Raw genomic sequence first — 17,671 nt, 5'->3', positions numbered from 1 at the left:
TTGATGGAATTTGCAGAAGAACAAAACAGTGGGTACTGATGAATCACCAAGGAGATCTGTAATTTTAAAGGCTAATGGCTCTTTTTTCCATTGTCATCTTCTGTCAGATTTGTCCATCAAACCAGAACAAAACTGCAAGAAATTAGAAATCACAGTCCAATAAATGCTGTGCACAGTAGAATTTTATTAACGATTTATTTGTTAAGAAACCAAATACAAATTTTAACCTATATATATATTGATTAGCACTCAACAATTCACCTTCTCCTCATCCATGGCCAATATCTGCTAATGGACACAGCAAACAACAAGAGCACCCTCATGAACCAGGCATCTTGCAGTTCAGTCCATCTTCTGATCCTCTGCATCAGGCAGGGGAAAAACAGCATCGTGTTCCAAATTGAAGCTAAACTCTTGTGGCCTCTCAAGTTCAAGATACACTGCTTGAAGCCAGAGTTTCTCTTTGAACCTGTTTAAGAAAGGTCAGTTAATATTACATATATTTTTAATGGCTGCAGCTGCAGCATTCCCTTTCATAAGCAACACTATGGTGGTTGGCATAGGCTGTTCTCTGTGGTCCTGAGACAATATGAGATTAGAAATCAAATAAAGAGTGATTTCAGACAGAACACAAAATATCCTAAAACTTATCTTGCTGACAATAGCAAATAACCAGAGGTTACTTAATTATAAGGAACAGAAGAGATGAGAAAAATGAGGAGAAATGTGACCTTTCTTCATGATCTACACATTTTATGTGTCCTGAGTAAAATTAACGTGATCTTGCATTTGATATTTTTTGCTTTGGAATATCTGCCATCTCACAGCAACACAGAAAAAAACCTGAAAAAATATATTAAATCAATGCTTGATCAGTTGGACATGGGATCAGCTTATGACGAAATGAGAACAGCTTTTGCACTAATTTTCCTTTCCTTCTACATGTCACTCTAAATGTAGATAGATAAACCTCATAAACTTAAAGACAAAAGAACACAGCTCTTTTTTCTGTGGCTTTTTGCCATAAAATTCACTACGTATTAAGAGAGCAGAAAATATGTGGACACGTTTAGACAACAAATTAATTTCTTTGTGACCAGTGTAAACTTAACATTTCGAGCAGACTGTGAAAGACTAACCTGACTGCCATCCCACAGATTTTCAACCACTTTCCTAAGTCACATTAACCATTGCTTCTTTAAAGCCATGAGACTCCTGGAGCCACTTTTCCACTAAATGGCTCCACAAACCTTTTAGAAAGCAAGGTATTTTACTGTATCATCATTAAACTAGCTTTTCACCAAGTCTGACCAATTTTGGAGCTGTGTAATAAACATTATCAATAGAATTGTTCAGGTATTTTCTATTGAAAACCTCTGACAGCAAATCTTATTTTGATGTGCACAATCTCCTCCTAACCCTCACCTATATCCCTACATTACCTCATGTTACCCGATGTTTCCAGTGAAACGGTGAACTAACAATAAACCAGATTAATAACGGTCACAGGGTACAAAAACTCTCTCATCCCTGAATACATTACACAAAAGACAGGCAGTTCTAGCACCATGAACTACAGTAGGCTATCAGAGCCTAAATTCAGGAGGCAAGATTTAACCTTGTGCAAGAAATCATCACAAGGACTATTCACTTCATGTATCTCATTTAATCTTCTGAAAACGCACAGTGGGAAGTTTTGCAATCTCCAATCAATTAGTGAAAAATGACTGTTCCTGTGCTATTAGGACTGCTGCTTATTCTTCTGAATAAGATGCTTGCCTAGGAGAAAACTGTTATTGAAACTTCATGTTTATATAGTTGTATCCGTATGAACTTCTGGAATACTATGTTTCTTTGAGCTGTTCAAATCTTATGCTAAAGTCTAGATTAAGATACCTAGATTTTTAAAAATAATTTTGCTAAACTAAATACCTTATGACAAAACCCCCATTCTCTATTGTATTACAAAGTCTTTCATCTAACAAAATTGTGTATCTTCTGCTGAAGAATTAAGTGTAAAAGGCAGTCAGACTTCATTTACATTATGCAAAAATGTGTAGGATTAGGGAGTGTTTGATGTGTGCTTTGTAAATTAAGATACACACAGTTATGAGAGTATTACAAGATGTAGCACACAATAAGCTGCAAGTTACCTTACTGGGAGATGTTTAACCACTGGCCTTTGATCTCGCACACAATGTGGGTCGTGGGCTTGCACTGGCTCAATTGTGGTGACATTCACTTCCTCTGAAAAGTACCCTTCTTCCCATTCTGATTTAGCCTGAGTTACAGTTGAAAATTCTGTGGGTTTTCTCTTCTCTGAAACAAAACACACATTAGTAAATGGAAACAAAGCGCTCACTTAATGTGGCAACAACATGCCTGAAAGCATGCGGCTGCCAGGATGCATCACCTATCACTGTTATGAAAGCTGAACAGTGTGCCTTTCCCATTTCATTGCTGGCAACACAGACATATTTCCCAGTATCAGCAAGGACTGCACTTCTTTTCAAAAGGTAATAGGTATCTCCTAATTTCTCAATCTGTAAAACAACAGAATGTACATAGGAGATTATTAGTAGCATAAAGCAAAATATATTATCTTTCTCCTAAGAAGTATTTCAAGAACATTAAAACATACACAGATGTCTCCAGATACCATTTGGAGATCATCCTTCATCCAGCAGACATGTGGTTTGGGCTTTCCATGTATAGTGCAATGCAGGATTAAATCTTCTCCTTCTTGTAGAGTTGTATGTCCAAATTTTTGTATGAAGTTTGGCTGTATTCCTTGTACTGAAAAAAAATTATACATTGTATTTTAAAAGGCACAACTAAAGCAACTGAAGAAAAAAATCCATTCTCATAATTATAAAGTTCACCACATTGCATGACAAGGAGAGACTTTATTGCTGCATGGAACTCAGGATAACTTGCTTGCAAGACAGCAGGCAGATATCCTTTACCTATATAAAGTTTGTTGAAACACATGGCTATTAAACATCCAAGAATTTCATGCATCAACATAGTGATATTAATACCATGGTAAAGCTAAAGAACCATGTTATTTGTGTAGGTAGTAGGCAAGTGCATTATTGTGTTTCAGTGAGAGTGGAAGATTAAATATTCCACACAAATTTAAAGTGACAAACTCGAGAGCAAAATTTTGAATTTAGTGCATTGTTGTCCATCATACTCTTCACTTTTTTTCCCTACTCTTCTGGTCAAAAAGTTATTGAAAAAGTATGTATCTATATCTGATTATATATATGTATATATTGAAAAAGATTGATCTATATTTGCAACAATGATGAAGGCCAGAAAGTGGCCTCTCTACCATTTTGATCAAGATCATTATTTTGGCCATCGTAAATACTGAAACTGTGTACTACCAGATCTTCCAGTACAAAACTGATTGCGATCAATCATGGGCAAATAATTGCATTTCTCTTGCAATAACCAGAGCACATGAGAGTGAGTTTGTGGAGGCTTCTTGCCAACTGTCAGAGGACAGAGGATGCCTGAGCCAGTACAAGGTCTGGCTGATACAAATTAACACATGAAAACTGTTTTCAGAAATTTCAGTCATCAGCATCAGTCTGTATTGAATCAAAGCATTGCTTCATGTAATGCCTAACTTAATGAGCTGTAAAGCTGGATTTATTGGATCACTGTACTACCTGAGGTTTCACTTATATTCTACCTGTAGGGCCCCAGTAAAAAGATGACCTCAGAGCTCAGACTAAGACACAGAGAATCCAAAGCAGCAGATGTTAACAAACAGAAGCACACACAAAGACATATGCTACAACAAAAATGAACATTTTGCATCCTATCACATAAAGAATGTCTTCTTGTTCCTCTTTACTCTAAATTGCATCATGTGTCTATGATATTTAACAAAACTAATCACCAGCCTTCTCAGAAATGGAAAGTTACTGAAATGTGTGATAAATAACAGAGCTTGAAACCACTCTCAGCTATGCCAGCACTGCTCCACTAGTTTAGGACAAAAATTTTTTCTTTATGCTATTGTGAAAAAAAAATCAGCATATCTCACCAAGGTGCCCAGCCACTTCTAAACCCAAATACATTAAGCCCATGACTATTTTTGCCAAATGTCGGACTGTCAGCATGGTGAGGCAGACATTTTCACCCACTATAGTAATAAATCCACTGCTTACGTGAACTCTTACTTGCAATAAGCTTTCAAGCTTAGCTGCTTTTATGTTCTTCCCATGTACTGCAGGACTGAGGCCACAATACAGAGCAGCAATACATGAGTTTTACCCTCTCATACTCCTGCTAACATAATATCTGTATTAGCCAGTCCTAGCAGCTCAAACAACTCAGTTCTTAGCTGTTGAAAGTTAACATGTGCAAACTGCCACCACCATCGCATTGCATGCACCTGAAGCACAGAAATTTGGGATCTGCAGCATCACTTCTAGCAAGAGAATCAAGCTTACATGCCTTTCTCCTCTTTGCAGGCAGCTGGCAAACAGCGTGTGATTAGCTTGTATTCCAGCAAAAAACAGTAAGTGGGCATCAGCCGCTCCTTGTGCTATTTTTGGCTAGATTCCATTACTTCTGTGGTTTGTATTACCTTGTGAAGTCAGGCTGCATCTCAGGAGAGTTTTTACCATTTACAAAAAAAAAAAAAAAAAAAAAAAGAAAAAAAATAGCTGAGTGGAATAGTGATAATGATAATGATCAGACCCCACCTTGATTTTGTATCAGAAAATCAGCAGAACGTAAAAACTAAAATGACTAGTTTCTAGAGAGCAAAGGGAGAAGTACGTGCAAAGTACTACAACACTTCAAGGCACAGGCTGGAACTCAACAGGGAAACAAACTCTGCTAGTAATTTCCAGTCTCTGATGCCTTGAAATGTGTTATTACCAAGTTTGTCAACTTCCTCCTATCTCCTCTAAAGATTTAGGCTAGATTGAGATTCACACCGTGCTGCTGGCAGACTTTGGATTCACCCAACATAGCTCTAGATTAAGACACTGCACTTCGTTATTTAGCGATTTTTTTTCTCAGTCAAGCTGCTAACACAATTAGATGGAATCTTATTAAGGAATAACAAGTTGGTCTCATGACCCAATTGATCTGAACTATCCCTAACCCAGAGCTCCACTGTCCTTGAGTAACATAGCATAGCCTCATTAAAGGAAGTCTGAGCAGAGCTCCTCTGCGCCACAAAAGATATACACACATACAAATTAGCAGCTTACCCTAGGAAAGTCTCCAGAGAGAGGTCCAGAAATAGGCATACCTCACCGGTCATTTGAGATGAATCCACCTTCTCCATTGCAGCTCCAGACACATCTGATCCAAAGCCAACCGAGGCAGGATGCCTCATCCTCCCTTTGCCTACTGACTCACATCTGAGCCCTCAGGCTACTTCTTTTGAAAAATGAAAATAATTAATCCTTTTTCCCTCCAAAATTATGCACCTTGTGTAAATACACCTTCACAAAACTCCACATCTTGTAGTCAGGCAGCCTCATTGACTAGTTTCTTTCTTAGTGAGTGTCTGCATATGGGGAAGGAGGAAGGGAGGTTAGGTTAGTAATACGCCTAAGTATAATACTGTTATTGTAGGCTACAGAGATTGAGATTTAAGTTTGCTCTTTAAGAGACCAGTTGGGAAGCTGTAAAGATTCTGGGGTCTTGAAGTAACTGTAGGTTCAAAACTGTGGCTTTGATGAGGGGAACTCAGGACTATAAAGCAAGAAAGTAGCAGAATTGGACCAACAGAACGCCTAGATGTATTTGCTGCTTCTACAGTATGGTTAAAAGAAGAAGAAAGTAAAGAATGCACAACTTGAACTATCAAAAAAAAAAGGGGGAGGGAGGGGGAGCGTTACATTGAAATTATTCCTGAAACAAAATCAGTGTCGTTTTCTTTCAGATAAATATTTGTATATCATGAGACTACATCACTGTTTTTTTGTTTTTTGTTTTTTTTTTTTTTTTTTTTTTTAGATTATCTGAACAGACGACAGCAGGAATTTTCCAGCAACATTTTTTGGGTATTCATTACAGTCCTTCAACAAAGAGTATTTAAACCCAGACTGCCAACACAGCAGTAGTCAACACTGATTATTACACCTTTGTTTACAAAGCAAAGCACTAAACCCAGGAGACTTTTGGTATCCTGCTGTATATCTGGTATCTCCAGTCTCTCTCTTTTCTTAATCTTGTTTCTTTCAGCAATTAAAAATGTGTTTGGCATCCACATACCCATTAAATCTGAACATTTAAAACTATTCCTGATTTAGAGCAGATGCAATACCATACTCACATAATCTAAAATTCACAGAAATGTTCAAATTATCAGAGAAAAGGTTTAATGAACAAAGGTATTAAAAGGTTTAATGAACAACGTTATCGTGTTCTTCTACCAGGATTTATTAAGATATACAGATGTGCTAAGGTGATTTCTGGCCTTATATTTATACCTTTTTGCATTTACTAATTATAATATCTGACTATGCAAAAATGACAACATTCTCAGAAGTGACAAGGTGTTTGTTTTCACCTTCTATTATTTCAGTGTCTGTTATATAGCAATAGCATGAATGCCATAATTGGATGTATGTACATTCACCTTCTTTTCTATGTGAGGCTCTGTTGAAATCTGGGCTACCTGACTTATCAGTTACAACAGGCATTTATGGTTCAAGCTGGAAAATTAGTATTGAGCTCACCAAGTGTGGCATTTCACCACCATTTTGCTTTTGTAGTTTTGAGGGCAGCTTTCCTTTAGTGACTTTCTAGGCAGAAGTGGCTTAAAAGTGTTTTTCTCCAGGCAATAAAATTGGGCACAGGTGCTGTTTCAACACCACATCACAGCAGTGAACACTTACAGGGGCTTCATGTCAATACAGCTTTCTCATCTAAAAAGCCTTCCTGGAGCATATAACCCCAAATCAAGTCTCAAATAGCAACACCTTGAAAAAGTCCATTAAGATAAACTACTTTCATGTCTTGTTCAGTACTTAAACTATCAACAGTACTTTCAAAATATGATGAAAAATAGAAAAATAGATAAGGAAAATAAGAACTCGAGTAACAAGGGTCATTTCATGCACTATTTAAACCATAATTCAGAAGAAAAAAAATCAGTATTGTATGTTTTTCTGCTAAGAAGGTAAAACATAACTATACTTGGTTAGACATACACACATGATACATACTCAGAATTTTACTAAAGGCAGAATATGCTTGTTCATAGTCATTTGCAACACAGACTAGTGAATGCTGGAATAAAATTTACTCTCTCTCAGAGACTTCTCTTTAACTCTTAGAGAAAAGATGACAATCCTCCTTGTTACATTTGGAACTGGGATTGTAAGCCAAACATCAATAAAAGGCTACATCACTGGCTAGCTTCTAAATAATGTTAATAAAAAGATGAAAAGGAATAAATCTCATTTGGATTCAAAGCTGCATCTCTTACTGTCACACAATTTTTTAAACTGTACTTGTACTCTGGCTGTCAAATCTCAGGTAAGCAAGTAGCTGTGATTTCTCCCACTTGTTCTAAAGCCTGTTAAATGAATTTAACAGAAACGTGTATGAGGGAGAAGGTCTGCTCCCTTGTTGTGCCCCATGAGCCTGGATGTACATCAGCAAGTGTTACAAGGGAGGGGAAAGAATTTGTTCCCATGATCTGTGTACACTCATCCAGTAGCTCTGTGTCTGTTTGTTGCCTTTTTAACTTGGAGATTGTCATAAATACTGAGAGGTCTTTCAGTAAGTGCCGACAAGCAATCAGATCCAGCTGCAAGTCTAGATCCAAGCTCCCTCCAATTCCTGCTCTCTGACATGAGGAAAAGTTCATGTCTTTTTCTCTTGCTTTGATAGAACTTCAAGTGAGTTTGGAACAAATTTTTCCAAGCAGGACTGAAACCCTATCTCTTACCTTGCTTTCTGAAGGACAGAGACTCACCTCGCAGTGCTGTTTTGCTCAACAAATGGCTCTCCTCCAACAAAAAGGTCAAATGCACATCTCTGAACTCACACACTGACCGTATTAAAAAGGCAGAATGATGATCATTCTAGCACTGAACTTGCTGTAGTTTTCAAGATGAAGGATACACCAGTTAAAAGAGAGATGCAGCTTTGAGCCCAGCATCTGTACATCTACAATGACTCTTTCTGTCACAAGCCTTATGACAGCTAATGGTTCATTTGAAGGCCTAATTCTGGCAGAGGAAAGGCAGAAGAGGAAAGATAACATGTCTTCTTGCACTCTGGGTTTTTTTAATATGCACAGACCTCGCCTCAATAAGGAAGGGAAAAATGACTGAAAAAGTGACCTGAGTATCATCTAAAGTTACTCAGAAAAACAGAAGACAAATCAAAAGAACATCCATGATTACTTTAATTTTTAAATGATAGCAAATCTTAGCAAAAATGAAATTGAAGGGCAGACATCAGCTAGAAGATGCATTTTCAAGTAGAAAATGAGTTTCATGACAAGGATAAAGTTAGCAAGCACTGGTAGCTCTGCAGCAGGGAAAACCTTACAGCACATGTAGAAGAGACATTTCGTTTGTTCTTGCCACGATATTGCTTAATGCACTGTTTATGCCAAGTCAGCTTTCTAACATAGCTTTTTTTTGTTGTATGTTTATAACAACCATACATAAAGTCACAAGGGCACAAACTCACTAAGTTTTACTTTTATGAAAACTGAAACACTCAAAATTGTACTAACGATTAAAATTAGCTTTATTGTAAAATGGAAAGCACACTTTTGGAAAATAGATGATTTTTATACCCCAAGAGAATTCTTATGAATCAACATCTTTTGGGATGACTGAACTTAAAGCTGTTCATTAAGGGTAATAGCAATTTTAGTTAGGATTTACTTTGGTCCCCCATCTCCTCACCACCTCCTCCTGCTGCTCCCTCTCGTATTGCTGTGAGGTTATATTTCCTTGAGAACATCTCCTGTTTCAAAGTTACAGGAATTTTAATAAAGTTGCAGTCACTGGGCCAAAATATCTAAATGTCAGTCTTCAATCTCACTGACCCCTGGCAATTTGCAATATATATTCTGCTCATAGCATGCTACGCAGTAAAAGGCTTACTTCATTTTGCCAAATTATGCAAGAGAAAGTAAGTATTTCCTTTCTATAAATTTTCCACACCAACACAGTTGTAATTTGAAAGTTGCAAATCAAAGACTCAGGAAAAATTGTGTAGCTGTTTGTCAACTGTTTTTTTCTGTACAAATACAAGTACTGGAGCTAAAGAATTAAGCTGTATTTAAAGATTTATAAATGAAATCTCCCACTGGCCCCACTATGTCATTGTTATAAAATACCTGAACAAATTATTACTTCAACAAAAAATAATATTTGTGGTTGTCCTTGTCAAGAATGAAATGCAATAAGTAGGTGAACAAAGTTCTGGTTTGGATTTACCGCTTTGAAGTTATAAGAGAATTCTATTTGACTGAAATAAGCCAAATTTTTTGTGTGTGTGAAAACATTTTGAGTATTGCCACAATTTGGTATGTTCTGTTTGAAATCAGTATGTTAATTTTAAACACGCACAAATGCTCACTTCATAATCTTTTATCTTACTTGTCTTACCCTAAAAATTTAGTACTTTATTAGAAATATTTATATCTTTAATTTTATTAGAAGGCAGAAAAAGTATCACAAGCATCTACCTAAGCAGATTGGTACGCTGGAATGTCTCATTTTTAAACATTTAGGGGCTTTGGTCTATTGTATGTTAGGGGCCACTTACACAAATCCTGATGATTCTGGGCCAAATCTTTTTAGTGCAGACAGCCACAATTCTATTGGAACTACTGCAGCTTTTATTTGTGGAGACTATCTGCTGGGCTGAAAAAGATTTAAATCTGATCTGTGCCAGTGGAATCACTAATTTACTAAGAAGCTTTATCCTTCAAATAATTTTTTGTAAGTATATGAGAAAAATGTGGTTGGAAATAATATATTTCACGTTTTAAAAACATTTCAACACCCTCCAAACCCCTTCCCAAAAAAAGGCATATCATAAAATATACGTTGATCTGAGCACACTACCTTGCTGTATCTTGACATTTAATACCTATAACCGTTAAAATATTTCCAACAGTTGATAATGCAAACATTTTAGAAAACAAAACCCTGTCTCAGATTCTAGAATATCTTTGCAACTTTTTAATCTCAACATCACTGTGAGAAAGGAAAATAAGCATGTAAGACTGGTATAAAAGAAACAAGCAAGATATCAAGTGTGACATAAAAGTGTTTTGGTACAGGTTGTGAAAGATGCAGGGTAAGAAAATAAATGTAAAGTTGTCTTAGCATGTGACAATTAAGTCCAGTGCAGTAAATATTGTACCTACTTTGTGAATAGCCAGTAAATTAGTGATATGCTCATATAGATGACACACAGCATTATCCAGTCTATTCTTGTAATAGGCGGCCTGTTACCTTTCACGTGGAGAATGGCACTTGATGAGACAGTGCCGTTCACATTTTTAGCCCGAACAACATAGAGGCCAGCATCTTTATCACACACCTTCTGAATGAACAAAGTATGCTTTGTCTCCTTTTGTAAAAGCTTTAAGTGCTCATCTGCAGTCAGTTTCTGGCCCTTCTTGTACCTGAAGCAGAGAGTCAGTTTTCAAGTCAGACTTATATCACGATATGCCAAGCAGAACTTCGCAAATTCAGACCTGTATAACACTACACGGACAGCAAGACATAGAACTCACTGCAGTGCTCTCATTCTTCAAAGATATATCTAAATATGGATGAATATTTAAAGAACTCAAATTACTGGATAATACATTCTTACCACTAGAAAACATGTTTCTGAAAATGGTTTTCAATGGACAAGTCACAGTTGTCTCACTGCAGTATTGGAGAGTAGCATGAAGGCCTGGGCCCTCAGGTTTGTGCTGAAACATTTTTGCCAGTAAGGTGTTGAGTCAATTTGCATTCAACACATGAATAAGCTCTTAAGATGCACAAGCAACCTACAAACCTTCTGAACTTGTGCCTTCAGTATAAAGAACAGCCAAGGACCTGTTCCTCCACCCCATGAGCTTCATGTTAACTTAGTTCACATCATCAAATGGGGTAGAACAATGCATCTGGAGTCATTTCAGAGAAAGGGTGTCTTACTATAACACTTGAGAATCTGTCACCGTGCATTGGTACTGACTCCTGATTTACATATTGGATGTGAGAGAAAATTCTGGCTCTTCTTGCCTCATGATGTTTCAGCATAAGCTACATTTAACTTAACACAAACACAGAAATGCTTTTCCACACGCATACCAAATAAAATGTCTATATCAGTACAAAGTACCCGGTATTGGTGAATTTCTAATTACTAAACCCCACATTTTTTCTGTTTTCATAAAGTTCTAATTTTCAAAATGCTTTCAGTTGAATGTTATTATTTAAAAGACCATATATCAACAGTGCATATGTTTTTCAGCTAAATTAATGCTTTCTCATGATAAAATAAAACTAAAGGTACCTCTTGTTGCACCAATAATACTCTTCAATGTGTAGAATATCAGGATTTGAAACAAAGGAACTTTATTGATCCCATCAGAGCATAGTACCAAAGTTGCAGTGTCCAGTATTTTTCTCAGTGTCATACAATAAAATTCAGCTTGCTAAAAGCTTATGCTTTGCCTGTTTCTTTAGACGTGTAATAATAATATCAAAATGTTTCCAGTAAGAGGCATATCTAATTTTAATACATTAAAAGAAAGGCCTCCATTATAGAAATCTAATGGAATAAGTGGAGAAATGGCAAATGAGGTAAAATCTTGGGAAAATAAGCCAACACATAGAAGACTACCACCAAAATCTTGAAAACCTGTCCTTCTTTAGTCCCTTCTCCCTTTGGCAGGAAATTTCTAAAAAGTCATCTTAAAAGATGTTTATGTTACATTATCCGTGTTTCTCACAAACGCAGTATAAAGCAAACCAATTAGACATAAAGCAATTCGGAGACAGAGAATGCACACAAATGTATAATACAAAACTGTTTCTCTTAGTGTAGACAACTAAGTTTGTGGGTTGTTTTTGTTTTTTAAACTGTAACTTCTCTCCAGTTTTCAGCAACCAACTCTCACATATATATGTGTGTGTCTGTGTATACATAGTGACTACATAAATATTTTAGCATGCACACACATGTATGTGTTTGTCTGTCCATATATAGTGCTAAGATGCTGAGAAATGCAAGTGAATTTACTTAACAATAAATCTGGACTGTGCATTTGTTTTAAGAAACTATTGAACAAGTGGAATGTCATATTCCAGAATATAAAAACTATATGATGTATTTGCTTAAAAAACATTGGATATGCTTTCAGTAGTGTGATGCTCTCATTATTCATAAAATTAAAAACAGAGAGATTGTTTCAAGTAGGTTAATTGTCAAAAGCAATTTTGAAAGTGGGAATCATGCAGAAGTGTGGAGTAGGAAGGATACAAGCCATTTATTCTAGTCTATAGATTAACTGATATGGTTATAAGGGGTTCAGAGTGTCTTGCTAATAAGTATATTTACTACTTCTCATTATAAGCTACCCACCATGTCAGTGTAGGCTCTGGGAATCCCGTTACTTCTACTTCCAAAGTTACTGGAGAACCTTCCATGACGGTTTTGTTAGACAGAAGCTGGGAGAAGTTAGGCGCCTGTCCAGTTAGGCTGACCATGCTGTTCTTTTCTGATGAACTTTTAATCTCTTCTCGGGTGACCATCTGCCTCTGACTGCTTCTGGTAGTGTCTGATTGAAACACAAAACCTGAGAATGCATCAGGCAAAGCATGCAGCCTGTCCTGGGCTTTAGTACAGTTATTCAAGTCATGCAATTGTTCTTGTGTTTCTGCCATGCTTTTGTGAAGTTCAAGGTGTTGCAAATGTGTTTTGCACACTTCACTTATCATGCTATATACAGGTTTGGCATTTATAGTGCAGGATGCAGTGCTAGCTTCAGATATTCCTTGCAAGCTACAAGTCAAAGGCGATACTGCTCTGACTTTTGGACCAGAATCTGTTGAAGAGACACAAAACTGAGAATGATCTGATGAGCTTTCCGTTATATTATTTGTAGCATCAGCATAAGCAGAATTTGTTAAGAGATCAGATTCTTCCATCACTTTTTTAATACTAGTGGTTTTCTGCGTTTGCAAGCTATAGGAACTGACATGCAGACTAGGAGAACTACAACAGCATTGCTCTTCTAGCTCTGTTTCAGAATGTAAGAAGTTGGATTCTGGTGTCTCAGAAAGCGGTGGCAAAGATATATCATCAGGTGATATACACTCATATTCATCTCCGGAGGGTATTTCTTCTGCCAGGAATTCAGTCTGTAAACTATCCTCTTTGGCTGAAGATGACAGCTCTGTATCCTGAGAAACAAGATCCTCACCAGCTGGACAGATAACTGGAATATCAGCCAATTTATTCCTCTCCTTAAATTAGGAGGGGAAAGAAGAGAAGGGAAAGAAGAAGAAAAACAGACAGTATGAGTGTCATTCTAAGCATCCCCTTTTCATGCAGCAGCTAGCAACCGTATTTGAAATATTTCTTCTTAATTAAGCTTAATGTATTCTGAGAAGCAGGAGGAATTATGTGGAAAAGGCTAATTGAGCAGAAAATTTTGCAGCAGCTAACTGGAATTTCAAACTGTTTGGATAGGTTCTAACAGATGTTATTACAATTATATATAAGCATTTATTATAACAGCAAAAATAAAGGAAAAGTACTTCTTTCTAGAAACAAAGGACAACCTGTAGGTTCTGCCTATAAGAGCATTTGCAAGGGGAAGCTAGAGGAGGAGGTGCCCTAATTACATCTAAATGAGACATGGTTACATAGCAGTAAAAATACATTAATAGTCAAGTTACTGAACATTGATTCTTTGAGAAATTGAGTCACCAGTCATGTTAAAGTGTTACAGAATTAATCCATCATCTTTAGGATATTTTCCAAGCATTTTATATTTCCCTCATTTTTTGCCAGCTGCTTCAAGATGTTGTCCAAACACTAACAGACAATAACATTAAATTTCTTTTTATGTTAGCTTGGATCCTGAATAAAAAAGAAAATTCCTCTTATCTTACTTCAAGAAGAATTGGAGGTGGCATTAGTGCATTAATTTTAACCACAAATCACCAAAGACACTATCTGATTTATTAATTACTTCTCTGCCTCTTGATTTTTATATAAATGTGTACTCACCTATTCAAACTTATTTCATTTATGCAAGGGCTCTCAAAGGTGTTCATAATGTTTTCTTATGCTATTATGTCATTGTTGAGTTCTATACAAAAATATGCAATCAACTAAACAATGTTTCTATCACTTTTAAACTGTTCACTCAAATCAATTGGATAATACACCAGATGTCACTGCTTTCTAAACCAGGTCTCTCTGGCAGTGTCCAGTACAAAAATACAGTGGCACATTCATTTTGGCTTTCTTTTTGCCTTATTGCTTCAAATATAACCTAAGAATCAGTGCACAAAATTAACAAAATAAAAATAAAAAGCAATAGAACCTCACGTGTGCTCTAGATATGGTAGTTTTAATATAGATGCTTTTCCAAATTAATACACTTGTAGTTTCAAAGCCATGTTACTTGTACCAGACCCATGAATGAATGACTGGAAGAAAGCTGGGATTTTACTATGTCTATTTTACTACATAATTCAATTCAGTTGTAAGATAAAGTTCAAGTTTAGGTATTAAATGTGTTTTCCCAAGGCATCCCCTGATGAAGTCTGATCCTCAGTGTGTCTTTCTGTGTGAATATGCCATGGATACAAACATGACAAATTATGACTGACTCTCCAGCTTGGTGAAATGTGTCAATTTTTCCTCTTACTAAGTTACTTCTTCCTTCTGCACATGTACTTTTTTTTTTTCGGGGGGGGCGGGGGGTGGGGCGCGGGCTGGGGGATCTACTTAATTGTAAACTATTCCTGAGAAACTGTTATTTTTAAGCATTGATTCCAATACACTCATACAATATATTTTTCTAGGGTTTGCAAATTTGACTGTCACACAGCTCTTTTAACCTTATCAGCACTGTTCTAAGCAATTCTCTCAGTTATAAACCTGACCAAATTTGAAAGTCTTTCTTAAATAAAGCTACAATAGGCCCTTAAGTAGAAAATTCTGGCTTTTTTGGTCTGACTTGCACTAAAAAAAAAATAATAAAGCAAATTTAATTAAATAATAAGCTGAAAAATTATTTACGATGTTAAATTCTGAGCAGGTGTATTTTGAAAATGTAGGTCAAAGTTTCTGAATAGTCAGTCTCTACTGTCTAAATGAAATCTATGCTCTAGATTCATTCTGTCTGTCTGAGAAGTCTATGCACAGGCACACACAAGTGGCACACATTTGGATAACTACAGGAAGGTCACAACGATGTAGGAATCTTCCGGTGACTAATCTAGGAGGTTACTGCAGGGATGTGCTGTCAGGTTCATGGTCACCTCATCTGGAGACCACAGAACTAAACAGAGTTATTTCAGACATTGCTGGAAAATGTCTCTAGGGAAAAGAATGGCAAGTGGGCAGTGAGTGAGCAAGCTGGCAGGTGGGCTTTGGCAGCATGGAGACTTTCGGTCCTGGTGTGCCATCTAGGATCAAAGAAGAATGAGGATGAATGTGCCACAAGAAGGTCTAGGCCACTTTTTAGAGGGTGAAAAATACTGGAGAAATAGCTTGCAGAAGTATAGACAAAATAAGAGATTGCTGGCCCACTAGACCGGAGGCTGGGGATGGGCCAGGTCTTTCCTTGGAAAATATGGAAATGGAAGACAGAAAAGCTCTAGTGAGAAGAACTTGCTGCTTCTTAAAGTGAAGTATGGAGTGATGAAAAGGGTGGAGGCATTGCAGTTGCCATACTTCACATCTGATATTTGCTGTTTTGCATACCCTTGACTTCTCTCCTTGGCAGCTGAGGCGCAGTGTGATAACGACAGCCAAACCTGTGGCCTAGCAAAAGAGGAAAGAGGGCTATGGACATCTGCTGGGTGAGGTGATTCTCCTGAGCGTGGCTTTCGGAATAGTCACAAAATTCTGAGTGAAATCTGGGCTGCATGTCAATGTTGAAAGTTCCACTGGCTTGGAATGGAGGTAACAAAATTAATTAAGCTCAATGACATTAGATTACAGGACATTCTGTATTGAACTGAAGGGAATGTTAATATTAGCTGAATTTCTGCAAAACATCACAAATTAATGTCCTGTAGTATTGGTCTACAATACCAGCTTGCAAAATTGAAATTTTAGAGATTAAAAACGATTACCAATGTATCCTACATTTCTAAAGGCTTAAATATATTATTACCCACTCCAATTCACCAGGTTATTCCACACAGTAAATTATTTACATTTACATCCAGGATCCCAAGGCTTCAAAATGTTCTTCAAGCTAAAGGAATTAATCTCATAAAATGTAGGTCTGGTTTTGTATTTTGCTTGTATTCCTAAGACTACATTTATTCATTGACAATTTTGAACCTTTCACATTCATTTACTTTGTATCTTTGAATAATACATGCTTGTCTGCTAGGATTTTTCTCATTCTAAATGCATACCCAGTCTTTTACCACCTAATTTCCTTTTGTGCATTGTCCTCAACATGCAATCTCTACTGCATAGAATTTTGGCAACTGAAATGGAACTTAAATGTTTTGAGGTAAGGGTGAAGTTGACTATTTGATGCTGAGTTCTGTTATTTACTTGATGTATAGTGTTGTACCAATAGTACAGAAGATTATCTGTGACATGATGCCATATTGAACTGCTGACAGCTGTAGTTGCGTTCCATCATGTTTTTGCGAGAACTGCTTTCCTGTTTTTCACACTGTTGCAAAACTGAAGCAACTCTGTGCTTGTTTTGCATTGGATTTTTATAATACTGTAGATGAGAAGATAGTCAAAGCCCACAAATCTGTAACGATATCCATCACTTTTGAGAAGCAATTAATTAAGGAGCAAAATTCTTTTGAGAGTACACAACAATGCATATCAATTTGATTAAAAAAAAATAAATAAAAAAATCTATACCTGTTTAGTGTTGGTAGGAGATGCAGCATCTTTTCCCTCCTCAGTAATGCTTTCTGAATTAGTAAGCAATTTACCTGATGCCATCTAAAAGAAAAATGTTTAAAAACCACTTTTTTTGTTTCTCCAATGAAGACCTTAATGATTCAACAAAGAATTGTAATTTCCACTGTTACTTAGTTAAAATTCTGGTATGTGAGGCTTCTCTCTGAGCATATTACCTACAAATAAAATACTTTCATAGTTTGCCTCTAGGGATTATATCTATATTAAGGTTCTTGAAAATACTAACAGCAGTCTCCTCTGTTCCTTCCTATAGTCCCTTAAGTCCTGTGGAGGAAAGAGCAGAATGTGTTCTCCCTTGAGGAAGAAGAATGGTCACAAAGAAGACATTCTGCATTAAGAATACTATGGCAAGAGGACCAAAGGAAAATGGGTAAAAATTAAGAAAATAATATTATTTTAGAAAAGAAAAATATATACACAGGCAAGTAAAGAGAAGGCAAAAAAATATTCTTCCTAGAGAAGAATATGTGGATTGGATAGAAGGCAAAGGGGTAACTAGAAAAAAAAAAAG

At 36.5% G+C, this 17,671-nt stretch overlaps 1 protein-coding gene across 1 annotated transcript in view; it reads right to left on the bottom strand.

Annotated features, from left to right (window-relative positions):
• Positions 1 to 232: 232 nt before the first annotated feature.
• CCDC141 (coiled-coil domain containing 141) overlaps positions 233 to 17,671 on the bottom strand; it is a gene marked incomplete at its 5' end in the record, with an annotated part of 70,975 nt that continues 53,536 nt past the window's right edge. Inside the window, 7 exons of the mRNA XM_082054901.1 lie at positions 233 to 469; positions 2,154 to 2,319; positions 2,414 to 2,543; positions 2,642 to 2,796; positions 10,473 to 10,645; positions 12,601 to 13,484; positions 17,098 to 17,181. Coding sequence (XP_081911027.1) covers positions 343 to 469; positions 2,154 to 2,319; positions 2,414 to 2,543; positions 2,642 to 2,796; positions 10,473 to 10,645; positions 12,601 to 13,484; positions 17,098 to 17,181 — 1,719 coding nt within the window. The 3' untranslated portion in view covers positions 233 to 342. The remainder of the gene's footprint in view (positions 470 to 2,153; positions 2,320 to 2,413; positions 2,544 to 2,641; positions 2,797 to 10,472; positions 10,646 to 12,600; positions 13,485 to 17,097; positions 17,182 to 17,671) is intronic.

This window comes from Streptopelia decaocto (assembly GCF_964273445.1).
Source record: "Streptopelia decaocto genome assembly, chromosome: 6".
NCBI lineage: Eukaryota > Metazoa > Chordata > Aves > Columbiformes > Columbidae > Streptopelia > Streptopelia decaocto.
Note: the sequence above shows the minus strand (reverse complement) of the source record. Positions and strands in the feature narration are given on the sequence as shown.